This window comes from Leptodactylus fuscus, chromosome 2, assembly GCF_031893055.1.
Source record: "Leptodactylus fuscus isolate aLepFus1 chromosome 2, aLepFus1.hap2, whole genome shotgun sequence".
Lineage (NCBI taxonomy): Eukaryota > Metazoa > Chordata > Amphibia > Anura > Leptodactylidae > Leptodactylus > Leptodactylus fuscus.
The window spans coordinates 182,746,562-182,772,098 of NC_134266.1; the positions used below are offsets into that span (position 1 = coordinate 182,746,562).

Consider the following 25,537-nt stretch of genomic DNA (forward strand, 5'->3'; position numbering starts at 1 on the left):
TTATGAATATTTAGTATAAATGGATGTCTTGTATATCTTAGCTTTTTCTAGGCTTAGAAACAGTGATCTAGTCGTCAGGCTGATCCTGTCAGCGATTGACCGCTCTTCATGTATGACTGTGTGTACACCTCTTAATCATTGATAGGATCACCTTCACGACTAGTTGACTAAGCATAGAAAGAGCAAAAATATAAATGAATAAAAGACAAGTTATGCTGAATCTTTTCCCACAAATATATACATGACAGTCACCCTTTTGGAAATAGCCGCGTGCACGCAGTGCGAATTTTAATGCAACTTGGGTATGGGATTCGCTAGAGTACTACTCACTTTGCTGTGACTGTAAAACGAACTACGGAGTTTATGACATGTGGGGCCCTGACCTAAGGAAGTATTATCTATGAAAATAATTCCTTGGAGAGAAAAGAGGAACTTGCTGTAGCGCTACCTTTTAAGTGATACAGCATTCCATTGGCTCTTTCCTTGATTTACTGTAGAAGGGTGAGGAGTAATATGTATGTAAGTACTGTTCATCTTTTTCTACGTGAGACAGTGTACTGCCACTACCAGATTTTCTTCTGTCAGTCTGATCTCTTTAATGGCAGGGTACCATTAAAGACAATCATATACTGTATTTTTTTTTTTTCTGAATAGGGTATAAACAGATTAAAAGGTACACAGAAGTATTGTGGTAAGTAAATATCTTAGCATTGTTCTAAATGTGATCCTTTATTTTAAACTAATTCCTGAATTGACATGGAAAATATTTCATACCATTACAGATTATAAAGTACTTACAGAATAGCCAACAGAACCACTTGGACCTCTTGGCCCAAAATCGCCAGCATCTCCCTTTGTCCCATTGCAACCATCCAATCCTGGTTTTCCTCTAGGACCGCCTTGTCCAACATGACCCTGTGCACATTATAATATAAAAACATTTACTGCAAACAGAAATCATGGTAAAATGCACATTTCAGTTCTGTTTTAGGAAAAGTTATTAAATTGTAATAGAGAATAATGTCATACGTACAGGCACGCCATTTGCCCCTGGAAAACCTGTGACACCACTTTGGCCCTGAAAGAAGAATTAAGGAGTCAGCCAATAAACGTTTGTACATCAGTTGACAAAATCAGATTTTATAACTAGTAAAATTAATCTTGGCCTGTTTAATATAACTGGTCATTCTTGCCTCAGAATCAATTATTTTATACTAATTATGAGAAGGTGAAAGTGCTGGAGTCCTGCTATATCATCCCCAGATTCCTGACTTATGTGTGGTCCAGTGCGAGTCAGGAATAGGTTTCAGCTCCACGTGTGGGTCCTGAGGCTCGTTACTGGCCCATAACAGATTGCAGAGCCTGCCCTTCAGAGTGAGTAGAGGCGTCAGGGTCTGTCCTGTAACCCTGAGTCCGGAGAGACAAATATTGTGCTTGTTTTTCATGTGGCTCGAAGTAATCCACATGTATAGTTATATTACTTCTGTTTATTTAGTCACTCGGACAAGCAGGAATTTATTTTATTTTTGCCTTAAGTTAAAGCTGTATTTTGTTTTGCTCATTTTTGCCTGAAGTCAAGGTTTATTTATTTTCCTGTTTTTCTAAATAAACCAGTTTGCTGCATATGTAGTGTCCCTGTCTTGACTGTTTGGGTCCTCACCACTGCTTCTACCAAGTTAACTTCCCCACATAATTTATTGGGTGTTATGTTTCATTCGTCCGAGAAAAATCGCTTAATGGAACTACCCCACCTTATTTTCATAGTAGAAGAACGATGCTTTACAATAGAATCAATCAATTTCTGGATGATTCTACAGAGAAGCATGTTTAGCCGTATGTTACACAAAAACGAGTACACTTATTTACACAGATGACAACAACCAATAAAAAATTAAGATGTGAAAGAAATTCAGTAATGATAGCGTCCCATTTTACCTTATCTCCAGTTGGTCCGGTGACCCCTGGATAACCTCTTTCACCTTTGTCTCCTTTACGACCTGGTACTCCTTCTATTCCAATAAGTCCGGGCGGCCCTGATACGCCTTGACCACCAAGTGATCCTGGTTGACCCTACGTAAAAAAATAAATAAAAATCAGCAATATGTTGTCTAAATAATGTTTTGACCACATATGAACAGGCAATCCTATAACATATCTACATTTTCAAATCCACTAGGACAAAACAACAATACACAGCCATTGTTTCAATTGCACCTATAAGGAAACTGCCAGCATGTCCATAGGTATAATTTACATGCTATGATTTCTAAAAACGCAACAGTTTTGGAAACTGCAGCATTTCCATAGCACATATTTTCCTGCAATGGGTGAAAGGGATTCACTAGAGTCCCACCCACTTTGCATGGAGTGTGTAATTTACGCCACTTGTAGCCCTGGCCTAAGAAGAGATGGCAGCATCCTCTTCTGATAACCTCACTGGATTTATTGAACTATGTTTTAGCTTAGTCTTCTAGCCTCAGTGTAAAATGGCTATCTCACATCCCTAAGTCTGTTATCCATCCAAAAGTGCCTGCAACTCTCCATCAACCTATTACACAAGTTACATATGTATCTGTCTCTATATCAGTGATGGCGAACCTATGACGTTAGCAATAGGACGCTGCACAGGATGCTGACATCATCAAATGCGTCCATATAACCTGAAATGTGCTGCTACGTTTATACACTGTGGTTGTCCCTGCTACTTTCTCCTTTTTCATGTAGCAGCCTGATCCTCATGCTAACAGTTATATTATTTATTCACATAGCCCTGTGATGGAGAACCTCAAAAAATAAAAAAATAAAACAAGATTAGATAATAAAGGGAGTGTTAGTAGCAGTACAAGCCCCTTTCAAGACATATGGACTGAGGTGTTTGGTATTATCAAACTCTCCCCCCCACCCCTCTGCTTTTCTTTACTAACATTCCCACTTTCTTCCCTCACTCTTTATTTGTAAAATTGTTGGTTTAATTTCTGCCTGGTGCAATATGCCGATGGACCTGTACTGTACTGGCTTATAAACTGTTCATATTGACTGTTTCTCTGGTATATTCTTAAAAAACTCAGAATGATCTATCTATCTCCCTATCTATCTATCTATCTATCTATCTATCTATCTATCATCTATCTATCTATCTATCTATCATCTATCTATCTATCTATCTATCTATCTATCTATCTATCTATCTATCTGTCCTATTTCGTACATCTGGATATAGTAGCATTCCCAAGTAATACTACTGCAGTTCTATTTTGTGCCAATAGATGGCAATGTAATATAACAGCACTCCAGCTTTCTACTACCTGTATATGTGTCAGCTCTAATTTGAAGGTATATATGACTTGGGGTGAGACTTTTTAGTAAAAAGAGTCAATCCTGACAGGACTCCTAACATTGAGTCCTCCTTTCTCCGCCCATACCCAATGACCTGACAGCTTTCCATTTATCAGAGCCTAGCATCTCTCCCTCTACAACATGCAGCCATCAAACAGGGCAGAAATCACTAGTTTTCTTTAACCACTTTAAGACTAGTCAAGTTTCCATGGTTTGGGACCTGAAACAAGGAGGGGCGTTTCTGGCTGACTGTCAGGAACGCCCTTCTGACATGAAGAGCTACGGTAATGGCGCCGATAGCTCTTCAGTGGGGGAACAGAATGGGAAAGCCGATGCACTGAATTCAGTGCACTATTGGCTTTCTACCATTGTATTACACCGCATGTGCCCGGACATGACGACATAAAGGTCCTCTTTAAGTTAAAAACATTATAGTATCTTTATTTAAGTAGGCTTGATAAAGGGAAACTGTAACTCCTGAAATATTGTACTGTTGCACTTAATAGATAGATGTTTTCACCTTAAGACATGTGATGGTGTGACCTCTGTCTACTTTTATGGGGGACTACATCCATGAGGTGCCATGTATTGGAGAATGCCACAGACCATGCAAAAGTATAACAGGGGCCCCTAAAAACATCTGACTGTTGTATTTAATCTTCAACTAGGATTTATGACTCAAAATTATAATATTTCTCAAGTATATGCATGTGTACCAGCCCTTATTCTCCCTTATCACACACATTCAATTGCAATTTCTATGAAACATTTGCTCAGCATACAAAAGATCTGATGTTCATTGTGCTGTAACACTTTTCTGCTTGCTCAAGGAAATTACACAATTGTTAGGCTATGTCTTTCAGATAGGAAACTCTAAACAAGGATTAAACTAGTTCCAAATCTCAAAATATCATGTTTTTCCCACATGTACAAATGGAAACATATGTAACCTGAATTTGACTTCTATAGCAAGTCACTATTTAAGGTTTGGATTTAAGACTATTTTAGATTTGGATTTAGTTTATACTTGTGTGAATTAAATTATTTATGAGGTCACGGCATATTGTATTAGAAAAGCAGGGACAGGCTGATACATGGTGAGAACTCCTATAAGAATTATAATGGCGTTCATTTCCTCCTTCTGTTTTTGAGAAACAATGGAGGAACTCAAAAATGTATTTTTAAACTATAGATTACATAAATAAGTTTGTATGTTGACATACTGTCCCGCAGCAAAAAAGTGCTATGGGAAGTAGGGGCAACATGGTGGCTCAGTGGTTAGCACTGCAGCTTTGCAGCACTGGGTTCAAATCTCATCAGGAGCAACATCTGCAAGGAGTTTGTATGTTCTCGCTGTGTTAGCGTGGATTTCCTCCGATTCTACAAAGACATACTGATAGGAAAAAATAAAAAAAAGTACATTGTGATCCCTATATGGGGCTCACAATCTACATTAAAAAAAAAAAAAAAAAAAGCGCTATGGGAAAAACGCATCACGGTTTTTCCTTCATCGCTTTCCTCTGCGGACTTTCTGGTTCCATTATACCTATAGGGAAACTGTCAGCGTTTCCATAGGTATATAATAGGTATAACCGCGACAGCGTGTCCGCAGTGCATATTTTTCCGCAAGGTGGGGATGGGATTAACTAGTGACCGTAAAATGCGGTGTTATTTTCCACTGCATTTCCACCGCGGACAAACCTCAGTGTTTACACCACATGGAGCACCAGCCTAACAGGTTATGACAACATATAATACTCTTCTATATAAAGGGAACATGCAGTCCAGTTAGCTAGTAGCATGTCTTAGAGCAGGAGGCGCAAACTGATATATACATTATAAAGGGAAAGATAACTTGCATGAGTGCTTAAGAAGTGTACCTCTTGGTGAGAAATTGTTGACTCCTCAAAATGCCTCTCTGACGCCCTCAAAGATTTTTGCCTAGTTGACAGCAACATTGTACTGATGTTAGCAGGATGATCATTTCGACAAATTGCCCGTCTTCTGACCTAGCTGTTAGGACGTTTTGGGTGCATTGGTTAGTGAGGGCATGCACACATGAAGAACAAGCTCCAGACAACCAGCACAGACCACCAGTAGATCCAAGCATTAGCACCTCCCACAGTTCATTGTCCTCCATATAGATAGAGGTGACATCTTCATTACATAGTACTGTCTCTGCGCAGACCATTTTAGATGCTTTGCCAAAGTAAATTTGGTGTCACAATGCTCATTATATGTCCTTCTGTTGCCAGCCAGCCACCATTCTGCCAATGACAGCTAGCAACTGTGTCGTGAACAAGAAACCTGGACTGCTATGGATTATAACCGTATTGTCTTTAGCAATGAATCCAGGGGTCAAGTATGGAGACTTTGTGGTGAGCACTTCAATCTTGCCTGTAACAACAAACTGTCCCCACTTCTGGCGTGATGATCTGGGGAGCCATCATATATGATAGTCACCTCTAGCAGTAATATGAAGGACACTAACAGCTCATCAGCATGTGCAGAACATGGTGAGCTTAGATGTGTTGCCTCTCATGGCAAGTCTTCCAACTGGTGTTTTTCCGCAGTACAATACTTGCCCATAAACAGTAAGGGTTTCCCAGAAACGTCTCTGCCAGATTGCAAAACTTCTTTGGCCTGTCCAGTTGTCAATTTAGCATTTATAGGACCAGCTGGGACACCTCCTACAAGTATGCTGGATCTTCAGGCCCAGCTGCAAGATGTGCCACAAGACACATTATAGAACCTGTATGCCCTCATGACAGATAATATCTCATCTTGTGGGGCAATATGGTGGCTTAGTGGTTAGCACTGCCACCTTGCAATGCTGGAGTCCTGGGTTTGAATCCTGCCAGGAACAACTGCAAGGAGTTTGTATGTTCTCCCCATGTTTGTGTGGATTTCCTCCCATTCTCCAAAAACATACTGATAAGAAAAAAAGTACATTGTGATCCCTGTGTGGGGCTCACAATCTACATTTAAAGAAAAAAAAAAAAAAAATATATATATATATATGTATATATAAAAAAGATATCTCATCTTGTATCCAGGATAGGGTTGGCGCAATACGATACTACAAGCTCCTTTCTGATGTACAGTGTTTCTCAATAAATTTATCCTTTCAAGAAAAAGTGAATAAATTCAGAGTTCAGAGCATCAATTTAGGTAAATATTCAGAATACCACTGAAATTCCTGGTCATGGAGTTTTTGCTGTCAACTTCAAGCTGGATCTTATCTGATTTGGCCACAACGTATACGGCAAAACATTTCTGTTGCTTCACTCATATATGCTATGTTAAGAAGATGCTTTATATTAAGGTATGACTGTTCCAATGTGTATACAACAGACAGGATAATATCATTCTGAATGAGCCATGTAGCTCATCCGCATACTGTACAATGTATACGTATTATCATCTGTTGCCCTAAAGGTCGGTTCACAAGACAGCCTTGATCACTTTTCTTGCGGATTCCATGGATGATTCAGTTACAGAATGAGAGGTGCAAGGCTCAAGCTTATTCGCTCCATTGTGTCTGGTGCTAATGGCCAGCAAGTCCATGGCGAAAAGCTGTTTTAGCTTTCCATTGTGGAATCCACAGAGTCAGTTCAAGAGGAATCTGAGGCAGAAAACCACTTCAAATTCCTCTCCAAATTCCTTTTGTGTATGCATATGCTTCATTTGTATAGCTCTCATGTAACTTATGTACAGAGCACAAAAGGCTTTATCTATGCCGATAAGTGAGCAGAGAGGGTCTGAGGTATTCTGTACTACAATGCATGCAGAAATCACTTCTGTGAGGGCTCAGCCAGACCCTGCTATAAGCTGTCAACAAAAATAAACCACAGTAGATAAGATTAAGAGCTAGTGAAAGACAGTGTAGTTCATACATAGAAACATAGTACATAGAGACATGGAGTGCTGACGTCTAATGAGCACCAAATGGATTATTAAGTCTATGCTATTAATCCCAAAAGAAATGAGAATATCAAATAGTATATCTGTACCAGTTTAAAGGGAATTTCTGGGTTTTTGTATACTGATGATGGCCTATACTGTGGATATACTGGAGCTTATAAGCTCAGAAGGTCTCTTGAAGCCGGGTCCCCACATAGAGTAAACAATGCAATTTGGCTGTATGTAAAGGAGATGACACCCTAATGTGAATGAAAGAACCAAGCAATCCCCAGTGGTAGAACGGATCTCAACCTGCCAGGACCTTACCCCAAGAAGCGAATACCATTAGCAATGACTAATGCATCCTATTTCCCTTTTACCGTTGAAATAAATATACAAGATTTATTGACCCAAGATTGCATTTTTATAATGAATTAGGGAGACTGAGACAATCTTGTCCTCCTTCCCTGTTAAATATATACTATTCACTGCTTCTGACACACTATACTGCAGAATCCTCCAATGTTTAAAATCTACATATTATTGTCAATTTCTTCAAAGAATTCCCTTTTGGGCTGAACTGCAACAAAAAGAAGAAAAAAAAAAAAGCTATGCTTTTCTAACCTCATAAAAAGCCGCCACAGCCTATTTACATGCAGCAGTTACTTTTAACACTGTTCACATTACTTTTTTAGTTTTGTGTCAGGGAGTGCACTAGTTTTGATGCCAACACTAGACAAGTAGTCTGCAGATTTTTATTGTCAGGACCTGGAGAAAAACCTAACATACCCCAATGTAAAGCAATAGGAACTGTCAGGATAATTCTATATTTGGTTAAAAAGATCCTGCATTTAATAGCTCTGTTATGAACGCTGGTAATGACTGTAGTGTGGACAGAGCAAAAACCAAAAAGATGTGTTAAAAAAAAGTTTAGCCAAATGTAACAGTAACTGAAATAAATGTGAAATATGGTGAATGGCTGAATGGTATACAATAAGATTCCAGTAAGCAATTGCCATCCACTCATTGACCATATACATCCAGGCAGTGACTATTTAAGGATATGACCCCAGGTAATGAGCCACCGCTAAAAAATACTGTGGTGGAAATGCACCATATATTAATTTCCACAGCGTTTTCACAGAAAGTCTTCAGAGTTTTCGTCTGCAGAATTTCTGCTTCTATTATCTGTAGGTATCCGCGTATCCGTAAGTATAATTGACATCCTGTGATTTACAAACACGAAATAGCTGCATTTTGGCAGCGGCTTTTTTCTGCAGTGTGGGTGTCTGCAGCTAAAATTGACATGCTACTTTTTCAAAAATGCAAACAAGCCAATTCACTGTGCAATGGAAAGCCACAACGGAATGATGATGCACTGCATCCACCCATGTGAGCTGGGAAAAGAGTGGAGGCGAAAGGCAGAAAATAAGGAGGAATCTGAGGCCTCAAATTCCTCTTTACTTTCCGACGTCTGAACAAATTCTATATAAATCTATTTATATGGCATGATCCACTCCAGTAGGTCTGGCTTAGCAAAAACACATGGTTGTATTTTTACTGTGGTGCGCAAAAGGGACCCACTGAGTCTCTGTTGCCTAAATTGCCCCACCACCTCAACCCTGAAATCTCCCCACCTCTGACCACGGCAAAAAAAAGTGTTTTGTTCCATCATGGCACATTTAAGCCACAACCCTTTTATCTGACACTCCACACCCCCAAGTCTAGCATGGCAAGAATGTTTATACCGGCGTCTACATTAAATCTGGGCCAATATGTATCTCCAATCATACAAAAACCCTACATAAGTTTACACCAACCTTATAAAACAATACATTTATAAGTAAATGGACGGCACAGTATATGAAATACATTGAAACGTGAGAATTATTTTTCACGGTAGCTCCATGGTATTTAACCCTACACCTGTTCTGAAGACGCAAATTTCAGTAACAGACTGAGAAAGCAGTTCTGCCAAGCAAATTGTTTTGTAGTAGTGTGTGGGAGGGTTCTCAAGCACTCACAAAACATCTAGCAGATGTTTTCTGTCAGCAGGCGTTGGGAGCTCCAAGGGCTACAGTACATCTGTCCTGGGTTTGATATTTGTGAGAACATTCTTTTCTACCAGAAGTGTTCCCTAATGAAATTTTAAACATCGCCAGCGCACAGAATGATAGCGAGATTCTCAAAATAAGAAATACTCGGATGACTAAGTCACTGCGGATGTGGAATGAGAAAAAATCCCTCAAGGAAAATGAAAACGGAAATGGGATTATTTTGAGGCAAAACCCATTAACCTTTATAGAACGATATGTGACGTCCTTGCACTAAGGGAATAAAATGTGGTAAACGCGATCCTTAAAAAATATGATCAGGATGTTTTCCTTCGAGTATTCCAGATCTAAAGATACAAAAAGAAAGAGTAGCACGGTTCCCATACTTCATGTGTCTGAGTCTCAACCATTTTCTTTCCATTTGGATTTTGCCGCAATACTGTCCCACCATCCTCAAAAAGGATATATGCTGGTTTATCTCAGCGGACCACACACAACTCTTGTACACAGCAGATTTGGAATTAAGACTTTGAGCAAAGTGTCCTGCAGAGTTTCATGTAAAACAACTCCAAACACAACTCCAAAGAGAAAGAACACAGTCACGAAACAATCACAAGGCAACTAAAATAACTTTTGGGGGATCTCAAGTAGTTGAACAATAAACTTTGGCTGGAGGTTAACTATGTATAGCAACTTATTTTGTGTTTACTGTCATTGTACCATCAGTATTATTATTATTGCTTAATTTCTAGTTACGGTAGTTTCTTGCCCTTGAGCTCAAAAATAGTCACAGCCTTCATGGTTAAAGTTTTGAAGGACATGCACAACTAAATTTGCATATAGATATGAAATCTCATGAATACATTATGAAAATTTTACCTTTTAGTTGGAGTTTACCACACATACCTTCCAAATTGAGCTTGCTGCCCTATTGTTCAAGTGTAATGGTATGTCTGACTCAAATATCTTCCATAGCTGTTGTTAATTCATTGGCATTCAGGCAATTTCTAAGTGCTCTGTTCATCACGGAGTAGCATAACCAAAAATCATTAAAAGACATGTACATGACTACAGGTGGCTCCAGTCAACTTGTGGATACGGTACATTGAAGAATAATTATAACTCCACCAACCTGAATTCTTTAGCAGTTATTGACCATAGAAATTTTATAATCAACATCTAAGACATTGGCTAGCTGCCGGCTAACATCAAATTGCATAGTGTGAATCCTGTCTTATTTGCTTTTTAACAATAGCGCCTTCTATTTTATGAAACTTTTTTACTTTTGTTTTGTTTAACTCCACTTTATTTTTTAACATTAGAGCTCATTCACACGGCGACACGGGACATGAATCTGGGACAGAGATGGAGGGGACATGAAACTAGGGGCAGAGATGGAGGGGGGACATATAATCTATGGGTGACTGTAGGAGGATTATACTGTGTGGGGGCACATGGAAAATGAATGAGAACGGGCGGAGTCAACATAAAAGTGGGTGGAGCTAAATTTGCCATGGCACGCTCCCCGCGCTGCACATTTTGTCCCTCTTTCAGTTCTTCCAATGTTGGGAGATATGTAAAGGGGCCATCCAGGACCTAGCTAATAATACTGTGTGCTGGTGCCACTATGGGGTAATAATACTGTGGGCAGGGCCACTATGGGGTAATAATACTGTGTGCTGGGGCCACTATGGGGCAATAATAGTGCGTGCAGGAATGCTGGGAGGGAGTTGGTCAGTCGGGGTCTTCGGCGTTGGGCGCAGGGGGTGGGGGGGCAGGTTAAAAGTTTGCCACGGGGCCCCGCCATTCCTAGTTACACCACCACATACACTGTTATGTCTTTCCCTAGTTGCTGTCATACACATTTGGTAACTTAGAGACAGGTAAGGGAAAGATGGAAGAAAATATTACTGTGCAAAGCAGTCTGTACTCATGGAGATCCATATATCTACATAGGACCCATAGTTATGATTTGTTGGGATACTTTTTTTTTATCAAGACTAAGTGGCTTCATTTGTTATTCTAAATGCACTGAAGTAATAGGAAAGGACATTAAGATACGGTATTCATAGGTTTTAAAGAACATGATGTGTGAGACATACAGTGGCTTTCAGCTTTTTTCTGATGCGCTATTGAAAGTACAAGACTGGACTAAATTGGGACAAAGGCAGGTGTAACGTCTCTGCCTGTTTGGGTCTCTGCGCCGCCCTCTGCTTGCACACTGCGTAAGAGGCATGTTCAGTTTGATTCCTTACTTAGGGTTTTTGTTGCTCTATCTGAACACTGCCAGATTACCTCTTCTCTGTAATTGAATTTCTGCCTCACCCATCTCCTGCACCTTGTTTCCCTCCGCTCCCCAAACAGTTAATCTTAGCCTTACTTGTGTAATTGACAGCCTATTTGCCAATCAAGCCTGGTGCAGGTTCTGGACTTCCTATAAACAGGTCATCTGCCCACACATGCTTGCTGGTTATTGTGACTTTGTCCTATCTAAGCTTCTACTTTCTCTTACTTATTGTAAGAGAAATCCCACATCATTGCAGCAAAGGCCTCTGGGAAGGTCGGGCATGATGTAAAAGGGAGCTCCCTCTAGTGGGTAGCATGACTGAGGCACTGTTTACTCCTATTTACATCATGGAAGACAGATTTGCATATTCTTCCCATGATCCCTGTCAGTGGAGCGCAAATGACTTAATAAGTCTCCACACACCTACATGGTGGTCTCTCCCTAAGGAGTGAAGATATCCCCTTCAGCAAATAAGCAATGCTTTCTTTGTTATATTACACCCTAGCCCTCCTTTGTCCTAATTTTGTCTATTCTTGGACAAACACCTTACAATGTCAAAGCTTGTCATGTTTGTCATGACAAACTAATTTGATGTTGCTGTCCTCAGTTAGCTTAAGCTACAAGTCTGAATTTGATCCTTGAGATGGAAATAACCATTTACAGTTAGGCAAACTGTATGGGTAGGAGTGGGATAGACTAGATTGACATCAGTTAAACAGGATCACTGTCAACTATGATGATGTCTACAGTATGTTTATGAAGAATATACTGTAAATGGATGACTACAATATGCTAACAAGAGGAAAATAATTTTCTATAACATCCTCATGGTATACTCTGCTTTTTGTATTACTTTATATTTACATTGAGTATCAATGCTAATACCTAATATCATAACAACAAGGCTCTTTATTTATATGTATATTACAAAATTTGTATTATATTCAGTTAGAAATAAGATGAAGGTACTGGAAGACCACACATGCCATTATTTTTCACTGTTTTTAGGATAAAGCATGCAAGACCTTGACTGTTATCATAATTTTCCCATGTTCCTTTTCAATGATTTAACTTTCCATTTCCATATAAATCACCAATCCAGCTGAAAATACATTACCCAGATTTAAGTTTCTCACAGAACAAAAATGAGAAATACTGCAAAAAAATTTCTTAAGCTACACAGTCAGCAGAAAAGTGGAACAGGAAGCAAAGCAGTTATTGGCTACTTTGTACAAAAGTATTCACAATTTCTCAATAAAATACTAAAGTGCTACAGACTCTCTACACCATGAGATCTGAAGCATATCTCCTGGAAATCTTTTGTCTTAAAGGGATTCTACCATTAAAACTTTTTGTGGATAAGATGTCGGAATAGCTTTTAGAAAGGCTATTCGTCTCTTACCTTGGAGACACTTCTCTGGCAGCGGTGGGGACGCCCTCATCGCTGTTTGAGCGCTGGGGCCCGCCCCCATCGCTGCGGGAGAACTCATTTGCATACTGGTGAAAACTGGTATTTCTAAGGAACGGCGCGGCGGAGACCACGTCTAAAGGTAAGAGACGAATAGCCTTTCCCTTTAATAAAGGCTGTATCTGGTACTACAGTGTACTGCATCTCAAGGAAATGGGACTGAGTCAACTGAAGGATCATGTGAAGTTGCTAAAAAAATGGATTGTTCTATGTCTGGTGATAAGTGCTGACACTCGCTTATACACATTTTAGGCTAAGGCCCCACTGGGCGGCAACGCAGTGCCTTAGCGCCGTGGGAAGTACCACGGGGTGAACGTATTGTGGTTCTTCCTGCACTGCTTTCAACAGAAAGTTCTGAGTTTTCCTCCGCGGACTTTCTGTTACAATTAGATCTATAGGAAAGCAGCCGGCGTTTCGGTAGATATAATTGACATGCTGCGATTTTCAAAATCACAATTTTATGCCTGAATAGCCTTTAGAAAAGTTCAGAGCATCACCAATCACAACCAACGCAACTGAGTGTCAGCCAAGTGAATAAGGGACTATAAATACATTCTGAATCTTCCAGGGAAATCTGAAGCCTAAAAGATATATCATATGCATTACTAATTCAAGTATGCAGGACTGAATTTTTCTTTTCTTTTTGAGCATGGCTCACACTATAATTGTTAACTACATTTCCGGGACTGTTTAAAAGCAGCTGAATGTATACCCAGGAATACTAAATACTGAAGAGGACATACATACAGGTCTTCCACACTCTTATATTTGAACCTGGGCTAACTAGACATTCTTGATAGAGTCCAACGTATATGTGTCTGATGAAGAGTCTTTGTACATGAATCATTTCTATATTGTAAAATTATATTTACACTTTAAGCAATCCAGAAATCTAGTGCTGTTTGAACTGGATAGCTAGTGCTCAGCCCACCTGGAAGCAGCCCCCATTCTTTCAATTACTGAGAGTTATGTTGTTCCACATAGTTTTCCTGACTATAAAACATTGGTTGATGTTTTCCCAACATAAGACACCTGATACTGTGGCTAAAATTTTAAAATATGCAATTTTATGCAAACAAATTTCAGCACGATTACTAGTTTAGGTATTCTGGAAATTGCGTCAACAAGACCCTGTTATGGAAACTTAACGGCAAATAATTTTGACCCTGCAGAATTTTTCTCAGTTTATATTGTATTTAGATGCTACTGTTTTTAAGAATAACAACTGCCTTCAAAAAAATATTGCTTAGTTTGCCAATAAAACTTGCTATTGTAAGCAGTCTTTATAACCCCAATTTATATATGAGACCTCCAGAGAAATCAATGCTCCTTGTACATTGTGAGTTTTGAGAATTTTAGTTTATGACATTCGTCCTTTGTCTCTCTCACTTTATTACAGGTCTGCCTTATCAACAGATCTCATAGCATTTGTTATGACCCTTGTGAATCTTGTAACATTCCTCTATTAAACACGATGACCTCCATTCATAAAGTACAACATCTGCACAGTATGATATCCAGAAATGTCAAACAGCCCACACAGAAATTCCTAAAATACTTACAGTAGGTTTTATCGGCCTTCATTGCTTTGATGATTGGTGGCCTGCTATTTTGATTTACTATCATAGGGTCATTTATATGATGGTAATCAAACAATAGAAAACAAAATAACTTGTCCGTTTCTTTTCCTTATAAGAGCTTTTAGAATTTCCATTTTGGTTAAAATTTTTGATGATTTGACATTGATGTCAGACTCCCGTGTCCTGAGCTTTAACCCCTTAGGGGGCATTCAGACTACCGTTGGTGACTGTCAGTAGTGTCCATAGCTATTGTCTGTTACAAGATTATAGCAACGGACACTAGCTGAACTGTCAGAAATCCGTTAAAATTTCCATTCATTTCAGTGGGATTTTATCTTGTGTCCATTTGTATCCATTTAAACCCAATCTGTCAGAAGTCCATTTTTTCAAAATCCTACAGGCAGGACTTTTGTGTCCATATGAAAAATCACCAAGTGTCCATTATTTTTTTAACATTGAAGTCTATGGGCAACAGACTTAAAACGGACAGTAACTGATAGCCATCTGTTACTGCCGTTATTTTGTATCCGTTGTTATCTGCACATGCTCAGAAAGCAGAAGCAAAACAAAAAAAGGAGAGTATAAAAAAAATGGAGACTAACTGATGCTAACTGATGCTAGTGTATTGCCTTCATAATGGAATACGATAGTGTGAACCCAGCTTTATGGATTTATAATGGACAGTAACTGATCCAAACTCATCCAAAAAAAATGACACTAACTGATGCAAACGGATGCTAACGTATCCGTTTTTTTTTTTTAAATGATCCATAAGTTAGTGTCCGTTAATGTCTGTTTGTTATGATAGGTGTCCGTTTTTGTTTTTTTAACGGATACCTTCATAACGGAATGTCTTACTGCTGCAACCAGTTTTGGCCTTTATAATGCAATCATTATTTTCTATTTTTCCCGCCTACCAAAAGCAATAAGTTTCTAATTTTATTGTCGTCATAGCTGAGTGAGGGCTTTTTTGTTGTGTTTTTTTAATGGCATAATTTGGGGAAACATAATGTATTAAAAATATTTAATGTTTTGTAGTTGGGAATAAAAAAATCCAGCAGTATGTGTGGTAGATTTTGGAAGGGGGTTAATATGCAACCTAACTCTATTATTGTTGAAGAGATATTGGCTTCTTAATGATTTATGGTATATGCACAATCACCTCTGTTACCTATGCCCAAAACAAGTGTATCCTTGACCCACCATTGCAACACTAATACCGAGGTGAATGAAGAGGCGTTATCAGAACTCCCATTACGATAAATATGCCATAAATATCTGAAATGGGAATATTCCTTTAAAGTTACTGTGTCAACCTGGATAAGCTTCTGTATTCAGAAGTTCTCTGCTTTGGTCAATCAGCAGCTGAGGAGGAATATATAAGATCACTTCCTCTTGACCTAGGTGCTGACTAATTGTTTACTGCTCCTGGTTTGGCTACATTACCTGTTACATTCATTGCTTCATACTGGCCCCTTGGCTTGTTCTCAGATTTCACTTTGCCTCTTGATTCTGATTGTGACGTGCCGTTTATATTAGTAAACCTTGGCTTGTTTCCTGGATTTCGTGTTTCTCTTCTGATTTGGTCTCTGGTATCATCTCCTATTACTGACCCATGAGTGTACGACTTCTCTTGCCTACACTGTGTAAGTGTTTGTGGATTTTGTTTTGGGTTCTGCAGTAGTGCATTTATTATTGGTACATCTATCTGTTTGGTGACAATTCAGATTCACCGCAATGGGAGTTGAGCTGAAATAGTGTGGTATGGCCACTACACAATGTTCATAGACACGGCAGACAATACCCCAAATAAGTAGATGACAGACCAGTTGAGGGAAATTCTACCCATGAAGCCAGAAGATATTAAGGTGCTATTATGATGGCCCCCAATCCTGAGGAAAGCTGATGAAGACACATCCTAAAGCTGTGAGACAGAATGAAGATACGGAGAACACTGGTAAACTGCATAGAGCCTATGTTAGGGAATTGCTTAGATGACAATTCCCCAGTAGCTGCTGGAGAACCCTAGAGGAAAGGGCACAAGAGACAGAGCCCTAAGCTGAAGCCCCCCACTGTCCCTTCCTCTTGACAGGCCCTATCCTATGTAATAGGCGGCAACTTGGAGACGATGCCTTCTTATATATGTGACACACAAAACGCAGACAAGACAAACAACAACAAAGGGAGGTCAGCTAGGGTTCGGTAGCAGTCGAGCAATGCAGTTCCAAATCGAAGTGCAAAACAATAGTCAATAGGAAAAGCCAAAGTCAGGAATAAGAATACAAGTAAAATAACATCAAGATAAAGCCAGCAAGCACAAGTGTGAATGTGAGCCAAGACTAAATAGGGGAGGATGAACCCGCCCTGGACCATGACAGGAAGGCAGGCTGTCAATCACAGGGCAAGACCAAATTTAACTACTTCATGGACAGAGGCAGACAAGGGCAGAAGACGGGTGTGGTGCAAATTCAATAAAAGAACTAGAGCCGTGTTCACACAGTGCAACCAAAAACTCTAAGGGTCAGTTCACCGCGTCTCTCTCTGGTCAAAACCCGCCTGCCACGACCATCGCGGTCGCGGCTTTCCCCTCCTATGTCGGCTCAAATGAATGAGCCAACACAGGAGGGTGCTGCCGCTAGGCAGAATCTGCGGTCCAGCGTGCTGTGGTTTCCGTCTGAAGATAGGACATGTCGCTTCTTTTCTCCGCTAGCAGCAGCCCGCTGCTAGCGGAAAAAAGAAGCCTGGCGGTCTGCATAGACCACCATTGTAAAGGGGCGGATTTTGAAGCGAAATCCGCTGTCAAAATCCACCCCTTTGCCCATGTGTGAACAAGCCCTAAGCAAGGAACTAAACTGCACACGCCTCCTGCACCACCGCATGCGAGCAGAGGGTGGCGCAGTGACCTGAACAGGCAGAGATGTTACAGCCTATGATTTTGTCAGACTGGTAGATTTCGAGTTTACATGGCTGTATAGTGTCTCAATTATCAAACTATTAGTCTTTTTACTAAAGAAATAAAGACTCCAGGTGTTCCAGGGATTCTATCTTTTATATTATTTGAACCTCTGCATCATACACTAGGTACAGCACAATACATGACATTTTGCCTGAAGTACTTCTTTAAAAAATGCACATTGTATTAGTGCAGTGTGTGAACAGAACTTGTTAATCCTCAATTGCTTAACATATTTTCATTTCATAGTAAAATGTATGAAAAAAGTGTAAAAAATACAACTTTCTTTATCTATACTTATAGTCTTAGGAAAATAACGAAGAATAACATGATATGATGTGAAAAATTCATAGAAATGCTCTCAAAAGCCTAGGACTGTGTTCAATGATTTAGATTATTTTCTTTGAATCTGCTGCTTTCAACAAAGCTTTGGTTGGCATGTCTACAGAAAAGAGTTCGCCAGTGTAGTATAAGCAATCTTTCTTGTTTTTTTTTTAATGGAGTCTATTACATCCTCCAAGCATATTGAATTGGAGAAAAAAACCTTGAAGTCTTATGCAAATTAGACAGTTTTTGCACTGAGGGTGGCCCTTCATCTCCAGGAGCACTGCTATTGCCACTCAGACCCTTACCATCCCAGGTCTGCTCCTGCCCATGCCGTGACATCACTCATCACTCCCACTACTATGAAATCACCCATCCTACCTGAGCAGCAAGACCAGTGATCCCAGGGCTGAAGGCCCATCCTCGGTGCACCAACTGCCTCATTTGATTAACCTTTTCGCTGCCAAGGGTCTCTGGAAATTTTGCACCTCCAGTAGCCAGAGCAATTTTCACAGTTTTGAGATGGACAAATCAAACCTAAATTGCAACATTAAAAAAGCATCCAACCCCCCATACCTATATATTTTCTTAAAGTAGACACCTGCAGCATTGTCAGAATGCCACTTGGTACTGTATACGAACAGGCACCTTCATGTAATTTTGATTTAAAGTGAATGTTTTATGAAAAAAAGCAAATAAATGTATATTAGTTGTTAAAAGCGGAAACCAAACAAAAAATTAAATTCACCAAACCTCCTAAAAATAAGAGTTCAACATGTGCAGAGTTCATACATATCACTATGGCCTGAACCCGAATGAACATGTCATCAGAAAATAGCTAGAACTGGAAGGAACAAAATTCTGCTTTGAAGCTGGAAATGTTAAAAAAGTATCATCCTATAAAATGTAGGGATTACACACCATGAAAAGTAAGTGAACCCCTAAAGCCTATATATTTTTTGAAAGTAGACAACCTGAAGATTACAAATGTCTTAATGGGTCATCGATAGCCACATCCACCTTCATGCAACTTTGCGACCAACACAAATAATTTTTTGAAAAAATACGCTAAAACACATATTTGCACCTAAAACTCATGTTCAATCTCACATTCATATACAAAATACTTTTAAAATAATAGCTTATGGTGTATACAATGTGTATATATACTATATGTACCGCAAACATCAACTACAACAAGAGCTCGGACTCCCAAAAACACAAATACAGAAGACAAGCAGGATTTTGCTGTTGTTCACTAATATGTTAAAAAGCTATACTGCACCTACCAAACTGTGACTGTGATACCAAAATCTAACTTTTTTCAGAGTACACAGCATACCGTATATAAAAACACAATTTAATAGTTTATATATACAACCACCTTCATTCAACTTTGCCGCAAACAGAGATTGCTAGCAAAAATTGCGCAAAAATTCAAATTTGCCACTAAAGTGCGGCTCAAGAAATCCCTTTCTGCAAACATAATGTACTGTCCATAAAACTGCAATATGTGAGGAGTTCATACATACCACACATGTATATATTTACAGGGGCGGGTGTTAAAGAAACGCCAAAATCGCAGAAATGCGCCATCCCATTTTGTGCATGCAAATTAAATAAGACTTTACATAAAAATGTTATTTTCCATCCCCCTATAATTATTTTAGCAATCTATACGTTCATCTCTAGTGATAATCGTTATTACTATTATTTTAGTGTGTAACGGACATCACTAGAGACGTATTTTACTGTAGAAAGCTCAGGTATAGACAGGACAGGGATTGGGTGAAATGTAAACTTTATTTGCGACTTTATGTATATGTTGTGTAAGTGTTTGGTGCGACTTTTTTTTTGGCTTGCGACCTGGACAATGGTAAACGTCTGGGTCACAGTGCCAAGAAACTTCCTGGTTATGTTCAGGAGGTATAACATAAGAATACCCCACTAGTAAAGCTCAGGGGGGAATTGCATTATAACTGTATGTGACAATCAGAGACAAATGTATAGTATACGCTCTGATTGGCAGGAGAAGGGTTAATAGGGACAATAGAGTCCCTGCCACCCCCCTCCTGCTGTCACATACAAGTTATGCAGAGAGAGAGATCTGTCTCTCTCTCTGCTGCACTGCTCCGTGTCCCTCGCAAATTGCTTGCTTAGACAGGAAGGGGGGACACTTTGGAGCTCTATATCTTTGGACTGCATCAACATATCTTGATGCTTTCAATTGCATTTTAAAGAGGAGAATCTCATCTTTAAAATGATATCAAAAACTCGATGATTGGATGTACAGTTTTGGAGAAATTCACTGTTGAAATGCTGTCGGGAATTGAGATCTGCAGTTGGATCTCAATGCCAAATAGTGGTTTCAACAGTGAATGGCTCCAAGACTGTAAGTATAATCATCAAGTCCCTGGTATCATTTTAAAGATGAGAGTCTCTTCTTTAAAATGCATTTTAAAGCATCAAGATATGTTGATGCCGTCCAGAGATATCGGCATTAGTAGGGAGGACGTACTAAGTACGTCCTCGGCTACTGAAGTGCCACCTTGGGAGCACGTACAGTGTACGTGCCTGGCAGCGAAAGGGTTAAGACTTGATTATATTAAAATTTATAAAATCTGACATACGTAACATGCAGTATTTATCACTGTAATATGCCCTGTAATGTGGCGGTAGCAGTTGAATATGCTTGACCGAGGTGGTAGACTCCCTTTAAGATATGTGTATGAAAGCGATTAATTAATTTTCTCATGCACAAACTTACGTGATTAAGAAAGACATAAAATTCTATAGACTATAACAGACATCTGGTAGTCTACCAATCCACATGTTCTCATATTTGATGAGGGGGTTGACTATGTTGTAGGGTGATGTTACGCTATTTAAAGACATGTGCAATGTGAATCGGAGGCTCAGAGATCACTATTAGTTCCTTGAGAGTCTGCTGAGTCGCACCCAGCATCCTTCATGAAACATGTAAAAGTCCCATGAGCCAAGTATAAAGCAAAGTTAAAGAAGATTGATCTTCCCTAAGCTATTCTTTAATTCATTGCAAACATCTTCCCGGTGACATGTAGGCATTCATAATTGCTGGCAGGAAGTCACATCTGCTCTATGCTCAGATACAATATCATGTAGCAGCTGAACTATGTTTCATGTGCTTAAATTCTTCTCATTGTCATGATTTTCCCACGTGTTAACAGTTGCTCTAAAAGTTTCCAGGTGTATGCACGCAACTTTGGTTTCAAGATTTAGAATACTAGCACAAGTAATTATCTTCTTTTTTATGGCCCTTATACTCAGATATTACATCATACACAACACATTTCTTCTTTGGTAAACTGTCATACTGTCTGGAATGTGTGGTCAATCAAGTTTTGTAAAGTACAGGCCTCACTTATCTATAGGAAACCTTTAATACTATTACCCAGTGCTCTGAAACATGCTATATAAAATCACAGTGACTATCAACAGGACAGTTCATCATGGTTGCTGATTCTCATCCTTCCTGAAAAAAGTTGTCATCCAAATGACAGAAAATATGTATGTAGAAAGCAGAAAGGAAAAAATGTAGAAAGGGAACTGTACTAATGAGACTCTAATGAGACTGCCTCCAATACACTGACCTACATTTTTATACATAACAAAGTACATTGTAAAATACATTACAAATTTGGCTGCATGCAGAGGTTAAACCCCAGTTCAACTCACAAAAACGCTTTCCTTCTGTCTAAGAACAATAAATGACCCTGCTGTTGCAAAAAGACACTTTCTCTGTATGTTCTGCTATTGTGCTCTCAATAACGTTCTGTCTTCTGTGACTATTCTGTTTATAATAGACACAACAGCTTTATAAAAATTAAAAAAAAAAACTTGAGAGTCTTCAGTAGTTGATACCTTTTTTAATGGCTAACTAATAATGATGACAGATTACAAGCTTTCAAAGCTCTCGGGTTCTTCCTCAGGTAAATTTAAAAATAATTTCTTTAGTCAGAATTCGAGTTCGAGACTTTCCCCAAAAAACTGTGATTCTCACGAGTGCAGTATTTGCTGTACTTACATATAAGTGGGCATTCTTGCTTCAATGTCATGGCTCACTAAGGCAGCTGTGACTGATAAGTTGGGGAAGATTTGTAGTACAAAGCATGAAAAGGTTGTAGATGTTTGCGCAAATAGGGTCTCTGCACAAACATTTGTGACTTTTTTGGCTTTTGTGCTGCCCTCACTACCTTTCTGGAAGGAGGCACGGCGAAGGGCATGGCAAGGCCAAAAGTCCTACCAGATTTATTATCCTTAACACTAGTTTACTGGTGTAAATAATGCCTTAAATGTACATCAGTCACAAGCTGGAATACATTTCAGTGCAGATGTGCAGCCCAGTGCATCTGATTTATGGAGAGGCTTGAGCGTTCTCATAAATGACGCACACCCTCCACCTCCTGAGGACCCTACGAGATCTTCGCCTCATAGCTATGGTTAATTTGGTTCTAGAAAATCCCATCCATACATTGAATGAAAATACATGCAACAGACATACTGCTTTTTCCAAAACCATTTTGGAAATCACAGCATATCAATTACACCTACAGAAATGCCAGCGGTTTCTCTATAGGTATAATGCAAGCACTGTTGCCACAGGGCTTTTTTTGTTGCGGGCCCGCTATGTGGGACCTTAGCTTTAATGTGCTTCTCTAAACAACTTGGTTTGGATAACAGGACCTTTCCCTTGCGGACTTTCTGCTTTAATTATACCTATAGGGAAACCGTCTGCAGTTCTATAGGTATAATTGACATGTTGCGGTTTCCATAAATGCAAGGACAGTAACATTGCGATTTTTGCTATGGCATTTCTACCATGGCTAAACTGTAACATTTACAACACGTGGGGCCCTGGCCTTAGTTGGATTATCATCATGAAACACATTTATTAGGTCATACCCAAATAATGAGGTCACTAGGAAGTGGCTATCTTTAGGTAGGCAAGGGGTGTAGGTGAGTTGTATGGGTGTCTAGTCAAGGGTACTACTGGAGTAATACATATAATGCACCTATAAACAGAAGTAATGATTTTATCCCTAAACTCAGCACTTACGCAGTACATTAAACAGTAAATAGTTCATTTTTTCTGCCTTAAAACATTCCATATAAATAACATTTAATTCCCATATAATATACATGGAATACTGTGGTGTCTCTGGAACAGTTAACTACATCACAGTCTGTCATTTAAAACTACGCCCACACACAATTCCTATGTACTCCCTCATTGATGTTTACCACAAAAGACTATTCATGTCAGGCAAACTCGTATGAATACACCAGATAATTCAGAAATGCTCCATCCATCCAATGTTCTTCCCTGCTAAACAACTTATTTTGATATAACTGTGGAAAATCTGCTTCTGGCATATCCATTTATTATTCTTGAAGTTCAGCTACAAAAAATATTCTTGCATAATACTAGTAATTCTAGTTAATTTTGGACAAGATTTTGGGTATCCATATTGAAGCATTTGCATGCAGTAATTTTATAAACAAGGGTGTAGTAGTAACTTGAATGGGTGGTGTGTGTGGGGGGTGCTGCTGTTGTATGTCCACAGGAGACTCAGACATTCATTTGTTCCTTCTATTCTTTTTTTTCTCTACAGTAAGTCTTTATAGCAGTGACATCATTGTCATGAATCCTTATGTCTAGCTTCATTGTTTGCTACCTTCCATTGTATCTTCATCCCCATTTATAAAGCAGCCAGGACCCTGTCTCTTTAATACCACTGATGTTAGTTACCACATTTGAAATGCAAGCACCATACATGAAATAAGCCCAGCTCACTGTAGGATACAATATGTGGGTGGGCTATGCTTTTGGGGGACATATGTGGATGGATCTGCAGGCATGTTAATACTGGATACAGTATGCATCTGTGGCATGAGGGTCTATAAAGCTGAAACTGTAGGTGAATTTCTGTCTGATGTGGGGGTATATATAGCTGGAACCTGAAAGCATATGTGGCTGGAACTCTTTGTGACATCTGTGTCTTGTGCTCTGCAAAAACAAACATTCATGAAAAGACAGTGAAAGCAGAAGACAACAGTTAGAGAAGACAACAACTGTGAGTCACTGCATTTAATTGCTGCTCATTCGGCTGCTGTCTGTTCTTGATCAGTACCATATTCACTTGTAAACTGCCAATAGTTAGTCTTTATAGTGATGTTATTCAGTCACAGTATGGAGGTATTATTGAATGTTATTAATGTGATAACACTTATTCAGTGTATAACTATGGCTCTGTTCACACTTTTGTTCAAGTTTCCTGTTATAACAGAGCAGCAGAAAAGGGGACAAAAAGATATACCAAATGGCAGAAAGTAAAATGAGACTCCAAATGACAATGTCAAACATTTGTAATGTGCTTTTCACACAAAGCGACTCAAACTTAAAGCACAGGGAGAATTGTGGAGCAAGGGAGTTAGTGACTGCCATACAGGTGCTCATCCCCAACACCCGCAAGGATCTGGTGTTTTATAGGAAGCCAAATATTTTCCTATAAGTACATTTTTGGCATGTAAGAGGTAAACACAGGAAGAACAAACAAAATCCATCCAGATGTTGCCCTTGGAAGGATTCAAACCCAGGACCCCAGCACTACAAGGCAACAGTGCTATCCCTGGGATGTGCCGTTAATGCTCAATGGATGCAGGCTTCATACCTAAGACCCACTCCTATTTCCAGAACAGAGGTCCATGACCCCCATTATCCACATGAGGTAAAGGGAGAGAGCTCTGTGAGAGATGGTTGTGCATGCACAGGTCTCCCCATTCAGTTGTATGGGAGTAACATGAGTAGTTGAGGTTGCCTGTGTCTGAGATAGGTGTAATTCCCAGAAGTGTGACCCACATTAATCATGCATTTAAGGCAAATACTACGGAAATACCCATAAATGCTGAAATGGGAAAGGCTCTATAACTATACATAATGCAATGAGTTTGAGTTTAGGCAAATGGAAGTTTCTTCCCTGTGTCTTTTTAGAGTTCAACCTATGGGGAAATGCTTTAAGATACAGTTTGGGTAGTCTGTGTTTTATGTCATTACGTTGTAGCAGACTTTGGCAATAATGTTGGTGTTAATATATACTTAATTTGATTCATGTGGCAAAATGTTGTCTAGAAATTGGGATACAACTGTAACATATAGTGGTTGTATTTCAGTCCATATTCAACAAGCATTCTTTCTAGGAAGAAAAACAAATAGTAAACCCACTTAAAACCTAAATAACAACAATAATGGGATGTTTATATTAGTGAAACAGAACAAATTTTCCTTAAGAATAAGTAAAATTAATGACACACGTGTTATGAAGTAAACAGCTGGAATATTTGGAAGCAGAGCAATGAGAGGATAATTAAAACCAGAGGCAAAGGTTGGACAAGGCTGCAGGATCCCATCCAATAAAAATCGAGATATTCTGAACAGTGGTTCTGTTTTCCTTGGCCACTCAATTGTTGTGACAGATATTGGTTCCTTTAAAACCAATTTTTACCACTTTAGGTCAATATAAGGTAATGGACTCGACAGCAATGACTTACTGGATATTGGATTATTTTTACAGACTTTTTACAGAAGAATATGGA

At 39.2% G+C, this 25,537-nt stretch overlaps 1 protein-coding gene across 1 annotated transcript in view; it reads right to left on the bottom strand.

The window, feature by feature from the left end:
* Nucleotides 1-25,537, bottom strand: part of COL4A2 (collagen type IV alpha 2 chain) — a 177,135-nt gene that overhangs the window by 69,811 nt on the left and 81,787 nt on the right. Inside the window, exons 5-7 of the mRNA XM_075265276.1 lie at nt 1,936-2,070; nt 1,034-1,078; nt 799-915 (exon numbers count right to left, since the gene is read on the bottom strand). Coding sequence (XP_075121377.1) covers nt 799-915; nt 1,034-1,078; nt 1,936-2,070 — 297 coding nt within the window. The remainder of the gene's footprint in view (nt 1-798; nt 916-1,033; nt 1,079-1,935; nt 2,071-25,537) is intronic.